Genomic DNA, 10,284 nt, shown 5'->3' with positions numbered 1-10,284 from the left:
ACACACACACACACACACACACACCTCTTCCCCAGGGTGTGCCATCAGCACTTATATGCCACTTGCTGTGTGACCTTGCACAGTGCTGCTCCTCTCTGGGCCTGTCCTCCATCTGTACAATGAAGTTCTGCGACTCAGTTATCCATGTGGATCCTGCCACCCTGATGCCCCAGGTCCATTCCGTCTGTGGATTCCCAGCCCCCTTCTCACAACTCTCAGGCTCCAAGTCCACTGTGTAGCTCCTCAAATTCCGGAATTCCAAAAGACCTGGGAGTCTCCTGGGCCAGCCTCAGCCTGTATCTGTATCTCACAACATCCCGTAAGCTGCGCATCCAGCCCAAGCCCACACTCTAGGGGCAGGGAGCTCATGCCCTCCTGGGTGCCCCTCTTATCTCTGGACAAGTCTGGCAGTTGGAAGTTTTTGCCATTAAACTGAGATTTGCCTCCCCAGCCCTACCCCGACCTTTGGACTCCCCCGTGCATCTGCCCTGTGAGTGCACCAAGGGCTGGACTGTGTTACGTGCTTTACATGCTTTGGCCCATTTAATCCTCACAACAGCCCTGCGAGGTTTAGGTACTGTTGTTAGTCCCACTTTAGGGAAGCTCTTGAGGTATGAATAGTTTGCTGAAGGCCACACCACACAATTAATAGGACCTGAGTCCTGCTCTTAACTTGCATGCTCTCTATGTCAGTTTAGCAATATCGTCCCCACTGAAACTACCTTGGAAATGTGTGAGCTGTTTTCAGTTATCATAATCACTGGCATTTAGTGAGCTTGGGCTAAATTATAGCATTCTTGTTGGGCTTCTAAAGGGACTTGGAGAGAATATAGGAAGGCCTTCTGTATTAGGGCCAATCCTGCTGGGGTCTTGAAAGACGAGGAAGAGTTCACCACGTGCACCGGAGGGTAGTCCAGGGGGAGGAGTCACCCTGAGTACAGGCCAGGAGGAGGCGGTGGGACCCGACCAAGTGGAGAAGGGAGGGTCGCAGGCAGGCCGAGCCCCTGAGGCCCCCATTTCCCTTACCCTGCCTGTTCTTCTTTCTTTCCTGGATGCAGACGGAGCCGTGGTGTGCACGCTCCAGTTCCCCAGCCCCAGCTGGTACTGGGACACGGTGACCAAGATCTGCGTGTTCGTCTTCGCCTTCGTGCTGCCCATCCTCATCATCACCGTGTGCTACGGCCTGATGCTGCTGCGCCTGCGCAGTGTGCGCGTGCTCTCGGGCTCCAAGGAGAAGGACCGCAGCCTGCGGCGCATCACGCGCATGGTGCTGGTGGTGGTGGGCGCCTTCGTGGTGTGCTGGGCCCCCATCCACATCTTCGTCATCGTCTGGACGCTGGTGGACATCAACCGGCGCGACCCGCTCGTGGTGGCCGCGCTGCACCTGTGCATCGCGCTGGGCTACGCCAACAGCAGCCTCAACCCCCTGCTCTACGCCTTCCTGGACGAGAACTTCAAGCGCTGCTTCCGCCAGCTCTGCCGCTGGCCCTGCGGCCGCCAGGAGCCCGGCGGCTTCAACCGCGCCCGGGAAGCCACGGTCCGCGAAAGGATCACCGCCTGCACCCCGTCCGAGGGTCCTGGTGGCACCACTGCCTGACCAGGCCTGGCTGGCCCACCTGGCGGTCACCCCGAGTGCTAAGGGGGGTGGGAGCCAGGGCGCCGCAGGAGGAGAAAGGGGGCCTCTGTTTGGAAAAACAGACCCGGGCTTGGGATGGGCCAGGGGCCCAGAGATGGGGCCCCTGCGGTGGGTGGATCTCTGGGGCGGGGCAGAGGGCTGGGCGGTGGGCTGTGCCTCTGGACTGGGCCTGGTCAAAGGCTCTGGGTGGAGGACGAGCTGCCAACTCCTAGGGGGTAGGACCTGTGGCTCTAGACCTGGGCGGATAAATAGGGCCTCTACCTTGGGGAGAGCTTCACGTTCCAACCCTGAGCTGGGCTTGCCAGTGAGGGTGCGGACTGAGCCCTGAAGATGTCCGGCCAGGACCCCTGGGGCAGTGGTGGGGACAGTGACTTGAGAATTGAGCTGCAAGATCGGGCTTCTGTGTAGCGAGGAGAGGCCTCTTCTCAGACCCAACACAAGGACAGGACTGGGAGGCGTAGCTACTGCTCAAGATTGGGCCTCAGAGATAGGCCCTGTGTGCAGGGGACAGGGGCCTCAACTTTGGGCGAGAGGCCCAGCCCTGAGTCTAGCAGGAGGTGGGGCTCAAGGCTGGGCTTGCCCAGGTCCAGGTCCAACTTGCCATCTCTAGAAATAAAAAGAAGAGAAAAATAGAGAGGGAGAGAAAAAAACGTACCTTCTCGCTCCTTGACAGTCATTTCCTTGGAATGGGCAGGGTGCCTCAGCATGGAGGTAGCGTCCCCAGCGCTGCACCTCAGTGGGGTGGCTCCAGGATAGGGTAGCGGAACAGGGCCGGGGTTGGGGTTGACTCCTCAGCCCCAGTCCCTAACGGGGCTCAGAAGGAGCAAGGAGGCTTCGTGGCTTCAGTTCCAAAACCGAAGCTGCTGGTTGGCCTCAGTGCCAAGGGGTGGTGGTGGGTGGGCTGAGGCAGGAAGTGGAGGTGGTGGTGCTGCTGGTTTGGCTTTGAGGTTAGGTCCTGAAGCCAGTGGACAGATGCCGTTGGGGGTTCCCCAGGACCCTGGCTTTTCTGGCCCAGGTGCTGTAGGACAGAGGACTGGGGGTCAGAGCTCCGTGGAGGGTAAGTGCCCCTGGGACTGGGAAGGCATCTGAAGCACCAGCGCAGACTGCCCTGCCCCCTGCTCCCGGCCCGGGGCTCCTGGGAAGAAGCTCCAAGAATTCCTCTTTCTCCCCACATCTGGCTGCCCCCGCTGTGTCCATTGTTCCTGGAAAGCTGGAACGGCCCACGTGGGGACCGGAATCTGAAGGAACTGGGCCGGGTGGAGGGAGGGAGGAGAAGGCCTTTATAACTGCAATGCTCCTGTCAGTGCGTGCTCCCCGCTGCCTTTTCCCTGAACCCCCAGGTCCCCCACCTGCTCTCGCTGCCCCCTTCAAGCTGCTGAGAGGCAGGTGCACCCAGAGCTAGGCAGAGAGTATTTCATTTCATTTGTGGGGCATTTTATTGAGGCGAGCCCAGATCTTTGCTTCCCTCAGTACCAGGGTCTGTCCTTGGTCCCTGGCCTCCCCTTGCTTTATCTTCCCCGCCCCCAGCTTTCCCCTTCCTCACACATGCGCAGCCTCAGTCAAGCACCCTGGCTCCCTATTGAGGCAGTGTTCTGACATCCTTGTAAAAACATTTAATCATCTTTCCTTTGGGGGACAGATGGCAAGAAATTGACGTCTGTCACAAGTGGGAAAAGAAATAAAAGGGGGGGAAAAAGGGAAGAAACAATGTACCTCTTCTCCCTTTGACAGCCATTTCCTTGGAACAAAAGCCTTTCCCTGTCTGGGAGGCTGTCACTCAGCAGGGGCTGAACTGGCATTCAGCAAGGTGGGGGCTGAGGCACCAGGGTGGGCTTTGGGCACATTAGGAGCAGGGATACCCTTGGTTGGCAAAGCACAGTCCCCTTCTCAGGGCGAGGTCCCCGGAAGCTTCAGACCTGGGACTTTTCTCTTCCTGAGAGAGGCTCCCCTAATGCCTTGGGAAGATGCGGGGCTGTGCCCAGCACTCAGACCCGCTGCTAAGTTACCGAGGTCTGGGATCCCTGCTCACTTTCACCCTTCAAATGGAGCCTGAGACCATGGGACCTCTGTGTCTGAATGAGGGTGGGTATCAGCAAGGTGGGGGCACTCCTGGACACTCCTCATCCCCTGGGACCCCTCCTGTGAACGCCTTGGGGAGATGTCAGGGGAAGCAGACCATTTAGGAACCAGGGAAGACTCCTGAAGGGGGTGATGTTGGGACCACGTCTGTTTCTTTTCCTTGCAATCGCTGTGTCCCCTTTAATTCCTCCTAGAACAGGCTGCTCAAGGTTGCCCCAGGTCTGTCCACTACCGTTTCCTGTGGCTAGAACAGACTGGCTCCCTTTTACTACTTCTCATACATAAATTTGTCCTGGGGTCAGCAGGGGCTGGGTCCAGACCATGCGCATTTAAGGGAAAGCAAATTTGTATGGAGATGTATGCCATGCCAGGCTGTGAGCACGCTGGGCACTGGGACTTGGAAATGAGTCAGGTACTGCCCTGCCCTCAGAAAGTTTGAGCCCGTGTTGGAGACAAAGCATAAGCGATGATTGCATCTCCCTGTGATGTGTGTAGCCACAGGGAGCCCTGGGAGGGTGTCACAGGGAAGTACCTTTTCTAGCTTTGCACGGAAACAGATTTGTAGCAATTCTGAAAGAGGTGGAAAATGGTGAGAGGGCCTTGATGCATGACTAGGAGTTGGCCACTAAGAAGAGGGAACAGCGTGTGCAAAATCAGGGAGATGTTCCAGCGCTTGGCAAACCTGAGAAGTTGTGTGCAGCTGGAGCGTGGGGCTTAACCGAACGTGTCTGATGACATTCCTGGGGGGACATGGTGGGAGTAGTACTATTACCCTTATTTTAGACAAGAAGTCAGGCTCAGAGAGGTCCAGCCACTCACCCTAAGTCACAGAGCTTGTTAGTGGTAGCGGAACTCAGGTCAGTGGAATTCCAGGGTCCAGTTTCCAGGAATTTAATGATGAATTCCAGACATCATTGAAGTAGAAGAGCTGTAGAACCCTGGGATGAGGTTTTGAAGACTTAAAACCAAATGGGAAGACTTGAAGGAAAAGGGCAATTTTCCATGAACTTTTGTTCCACCTGGCACTCTAACTCTTCACATTTTAAAATGTACTGGAGCCCTACTTGGTTTGGCTCAGTGGATGGAGCATCGGCCTGCAGACTGAAGGGTCCTGGGTTCGATTCCAGTCAGGGGCACATGCCTGGGTGGTGGGCTCAATCCCTAGTAGGGGGGCTGCAGGAGGCAGCCAGTTGATGATTCTCATCATTGATGTTTCTATCTCTCTCTCCCTCCCCCTTCCTCTCTGAAATCAATAAAAATATTTAAAAAAATAAAATGTACTGAACATGATGCATTTTAAAGCTCCAAATTAACAGTGTAATTCTAGAGCATCACAGGGCTCTCAAACTAGAGTAGATCTCATGTCCCCCGAATTCCCATTCCTCTCTCTTCAGGAGGTGGGAGGGAAGGAAATTATTGTCTCCTACAATTTCAGATCTCTCGGAATAGAAGTAGTGGTTGTGGCTGGAATCAGATCGTGGCTTTCCCTTTCTGTGCCTCTGTTTCCTCATCTGTAGAATAAATTTCTTTCATGGGGCTGTGAGGATTTGATGAGTTAAAGTATAGCAAGTCCTCCCTTAACTTCATCTCTAGTTTCTTGGAAAGTGCAACTTTAGGTGACATGATGTATAACAAAACCATTTTACATAGGCTAATTGATATAAGCAAGAGTTAAGTTCCTACAGGATATTTCTGGCCACAAAAACATCACACTGTCCTATATAATAAAAGCCTAATATGCAAATTGTCCCCTCAACTGGGAGTTCGACCAGGAGGTGGGGCCAGCCGGCCAACCATGGGAAGGGAGGCCCAGGCTGGTGGCGGTGGCAGGCAGCAGGGGGGAAGGGAGGCCCCAGGGGGCAGTCTCTAGGGACCCTACCCATGCACAAATTTCGTGCTCTGGGCCTCTAGTTTCTAAATAAAGACCCCAAATGCTTCTAATATTAAACATCAAAGTCAATGTGAGCTATACATACATTTAAGAAAGAGTAATTAAAAAAAGTATGATGATTATTTTCTGACTCCCTTATTCTAGTTCAGGATCACAGGTGGCCACAGCCTCTCCAGGCAGCTCATAGTGCAAGGTGGACAGGAGGTTCTCCTATCACAGGTCACATCTCTCTCTCTCTCTCTCTCTCTCTCTCTCTCTCTCTCTCTCATAATTTAGACGTGTCAATTCACCTCACGTGCACACCTTTAGAATGTGGGAGGAAGCTAGAGTATCCAGAAAACCCCCACACAGACAAGGAGAGAACACGCAAACCCCAGACGGGCCCCAGCTGGGAATCAATTCTTTTCTCATCACTGTTATAATGAATCGATGCTGAAGGAAAGGACATCATTTGGGGAGCTGCTGTATAGGGTTCAGGGCATAAGTAGGCTCTTAGCACATGGTTAGTCACTGTTATTACTTACAAGTGGACCTGCAGTGCAAGGTCAGAGCTAGAGACCTAGAGGGAAAGTAGATGAGCTTCCAGGGCAGTAATAGGAGAAGAGACTGGGGACCCAGCCTAGGGATCCCTCTAGGCTCAGGAGCCACTGCGGAGAGTGAGAAGCTGGAGGAGGACGGGGAGATGTGCTGCCATGGAAACTGGAGGAGGAGGGCGTTCCCAGAGGGAGGGAGTGATGGATAATGTCAAGTGTCATAAGAGAGGTTGGGGGTGGGGAGGGCAGGAGAGTGATGAGAGTAAACCAGAGTCCTCAAGTTCAGTCTCCTACCTGGCCTGCAATCCAATCTCAGCTCTGAAGCTAACTGGCTGTGTGACCTAGGCAAGGGATTTGCCCTCTCTGGGCTTCGGTGTCTTCCTAGATCTAAGTCCAAGGAATGGGTCCGGCTCTAATATGATGCTTAGTCTCATAAGAATCCTGATTTTTCTGTTTGTTGGCCACTTGCTAGCAGTGTGATTGCAGGCAAGTCGCTTTACTTCCAAGATTCCCCTCTGAGGGCTAGCAATGATGCTAGTGGGGTGCTTACCAAAGTGCCCGGCACAGAGCAGACCCCAAAGACAGGGTTATTCTGTAAGCATGATGGGCTGCCAGAGGCAGCTAAGGACGTTTGCTTGGCTTGGAATTTGACATGCGCCTCAAGGTGCAGAGGGGCCACCAGCATCCTGAGAGGACTTGGAGGAGCAACAGCCCAGGCTGGGCACCTGCTGGGCTCCCACCAAAGACCAGCCCTGTCTGTCTGCAGCAGCAGCTCCCGAGCCCGGGCCCTGGCCTGACTGCCTTCCTGCCTGGCAACTGCTGCGGATCCACGTTGCCCCAGCATTCACACACAGAACACAGACACACACCGTTCTCTTTACAGTAACTTACTCATTGTTATTTATTCTTTTCTTTCATTTCTGGGCACTGAGCACATAGTGCTGGGAGCTCCGGGACAGCGATGGGAGGGAGTCGGGACCTGGTCCCTCCACTCGGAGCTCGCAGATGCTGGGAGACAGGAGACTAGGACAGCTGGCTGTGTGCTTCTGGCAGCCGGCAGTTTGGGAATTCTGAAAGGGGCTGGGGAGAGCCATGGAGATGGACATCCTGATGCAGTAGAGGGCGAGGCGGGGGGTTGCCCAGGTTCTAGCTCTGTCATCTCCACTGGCCATGAGCCCCACCGGGGGCCCAGCTCTTCCCAGAGTGCAGAGCGCTTTCACAGCCATCTCAGCGCGAATGAAGCCCATGTAATTAATAACCATAGGTCACACACAGCACGTGGTCCTCATCATTGCTCTGGGTACTTTACCTGCGGTAATTTACTCAATTTTCACAGCTTGACCATGAGGCAGGCATTGTTATTATTATTACCCCAATTTTACAGACGAGGACACAGACCTAGAGAGGGAAATGACTTGTCCAAGGCCACGTGGCATTTCGATAGCTGGGCCAGCGAGGATGCCCCCTTGGGTCTGTGAAGTCCCCTTCCTCTGCTCCCCTCCTCCTGCGTGCCGAGAGGAAACTGATTACGCAGAAGACGCTAGGGAGACCGTTGGTCCAGCTCACAGGCATGAGCGGAGCCTTCCTGTGCCAGGTCCTGTGCCTCTTCCCCTTGGCAGCAGAGCCACATGCCAGCTGCCCAAGAAACCGCTGTGGCCTTGGCAGGTCCCCCATCCATTGCTCCCTGCCTCGGAAGACCTCTGTTCTGGAGTTTTTCCACTGCCTGGCATGAATTAGCTGTATGACTGTGGGCAAGTCACTTCATTCAATCGTGGATGACAACGCTTACCTGGTAAGAAGTGACGATTTAGAAAGAGGCTGTGAAAGAAAGACTTCATCTGTTTTGGTCAAGAAAGCGTTCCCAGGAAATGGCACTGCATATGGTAGCTATTCTACTCCGTGCTGCATAGTGAGTGCTCATCAAATGGAGCTTTTTAATGTTATGTAGTACTAAGGTTACATGTGCTCTGACCCGTCTCTTAATGCTGTAGGACTTCCTCTTTTAACCATTCTCCTCGAGTTTCAGACGGTGGAGCAGAATGCATTAGAGAGGAAGTTTTCAATAGAGGACTTCTTCTCCAGTTCCTTACACAGGGCTGTCCCCTTTTGTCCTCACCAGGACTGTTCTCCCAGGGACCCCAGAAGTGGGCACAGCCTGAGAGGGAAGAAAGGTCCCTGGGTGGCACTGGTCTAGAGTTCTTGGCCTGGATGTTTGAGTCATGAGGATGGAGTCCCTTGGTGGGTGTCAGTGCAGGTGACATCCATCTGCTGGGACTCAGCTCCTAGAATCTCCTTCTGGAATGAGTCTCAAGCCGAGAGACAGGGAATGTGGGTTTGACTCTGTCATCCATTTCCTGGCTCTGCAACTTTGGGCAGGTCTCTGTCCCTCTCTGGGCCTCTACACAATGGAGGGACAGAGGCAGAAGTTGATGGGTTCTGGGAGTTCTACCATCCTGGGAGAGAATAGAGACGGTTTTCCTTTTTGCTCCTTGACGCCAGAAATAGACACTTATTGGTAAAGTCCCCAGGGCATCTGCCCAGAGGCCAGGAAAAGGACGCCTTGGGGCCTGGTGTTTGTAATCGGAGCTGCTCCACTTTGGGGAGGAGGGAAGCAGGCATGTCACAAATGAAGCGTGACTCAGACATCTGGCTTTTTGCCAATCCCGGACCCCATCTTGGTAACAAGGACCCAACCTTCTGTTTTCCCAATAAAGTGAGCGCTATTTCAAGTGTCCACATCTCTGGCTGTTCCTTTTGCTCACCTTCTGTGGTTTCCTTGTGTGTGTGAGGGGGGAGCGGGGGCAATTTAGGAGGTGATACAGACCTGCCTGCGCACAGAGTGAGAAGTATAGCTCTGCCCTCAGGACCTGCCTCAGAGGTAAATACAACACTGTCCCTTAAGAACCCCATCTGGCCCAGCCAGCGTGGCTCAGTGGTTGAGCGTCGATGTATGAACCAGGAGGTCAAGGTTTGATTCCCAGTCAGGGCACATGCCCTGACTTGATCCTCAGTCGGGGGCATGCTGGAGGCAGCCGATCAATGATTCTCTCTCATCATTGATGTTTCTATCTCTCTCTCCCTCTCCCTTCTCTCTGACATTAAAAAAAAAAAAAAGGAACCCCATCTGATGGGAGAGACGGATTCTCAAGGCATGCTCCCTCCCCCTCCAAGTTGGCTCCTCCTCTCCCCTGTGGTAACCTCCCTAATCTAAGTCCCTTGTTCTCCAGAGCCCTGCCTACCCCCTAACTCCTTCCTGCCGCCCTACTCCCACCTCCCTTCCTCCCCCTGCCCCATGATGACCTTGCCTCTGACTGTAGAAGCCCCAAACCTTTGTCCATATAAGGCAGCTCTGGGGGCGGGAATTAGAGCCTGGTGCTCCAAGAGAACCCCACCTCCTCAGTGTTCTCTTTCTCAAAGAGTTGTTGGCCCTGCTGGTTCATAAGGAGCTCTCTGGAAGGAAAACTTCCTGACGTGGGCTCTGCTTCCCCACCATGTGTGACCAGGTTGTTAAGAGGGCACCAGGGCACAGAGCCCCTCTTCCTCTTCTGGGGCAACCTTCCTTCGGGGAACCAGGGCCTCAGCCCAGGGCTGCCCACCTGGGGCTGCCAACCTTCCTTCGGGAACCAGGGCCTCAGCCCAGTGCTGCCCACCTGGGGCTGCCGTGTCAAGATGAGGAGCGCCAAGGCGGGGGGTTGGGATCTCAGTCCCACTCAGCTGCAGACGGTGTGGGCAGCAGCCTGGGCAGGGCGACCACGCCTGCCAGGGTGGGGAGGTGGGCTGGACTGCGTGGCCTCCCAGAGAGGTCACGGAGACTTCACAGGCCTGGCAGCTCCCCCCAGAGCCAGCTCCCACTGACGCTGAGAAGAGCATGCCTGAAGGTGAGGATGTTTGCACGGCATGGTCGGGAGCCCCTGGGTGTTCATGTGAGTACCTGTGCACAGTGGAGAGTTCTTATTCCCCAAGGAAAAGCATCTGCGTGACCACCATGGGCATCACTTTCCTCACTTGTAAAATCGGATAACAATTATTATAACTAAATTACCAGGACTCTCCCCAGGGCCCAACCAGACAACAGCTGTGCGTGGTAACTAGGGCACGCTATTATCTTCAGGGAAACACACTCTGCCTTTAACCTTCAAGAGCGG

The 10,284-nt window shown here is 54.4% G+C and overlaps 1 protein-coding gene across 1 annotated transcript in view; it reads left to right on the top strand.

Moving 5' to 3' along the window:
- Nucleotides 1-1,629, top strand: part of OPRD1 (opioid receptor, delta 1) — a 3,333-nt gene extending 1,704 nt beyond the window's left edge. Inside the window, exon 2 of the mRNA XM_006776499.2 lies at nt 1,059-1,629. Coding sequence (XP_006776562.1) covers nt 1,059-1,597 — 539 coding nt within the window. The 3' untranslated portion in view covers nt 1,598-1,629. The remainder of the gene's footprint in view (nt 1-1,058) is intronic.
- Nucleotides 1,630-10,284: the final 8,655 nt, after the last annotated feature.

This window comes from Myotis davidii, unplaced genomic scaffold, assembly GCF_000327345.1.
Source record: "Myotis davidii unplaced genomic scaffold, ASM32734v1 scaffold228, whole genome shotgun sequence".
Classification (NCBI taxonomy): domain Eukaryota; kingdom Metazoa; phylum Chordata; class Mammalia; order Chiroptera; family Vespertilionidae; genus Myotis; species Myotis davidii.
Note: the sequence above shows the minus strand (reverse complement) of the source record. Positions and strands in the feature narration are given on the sequence as shown.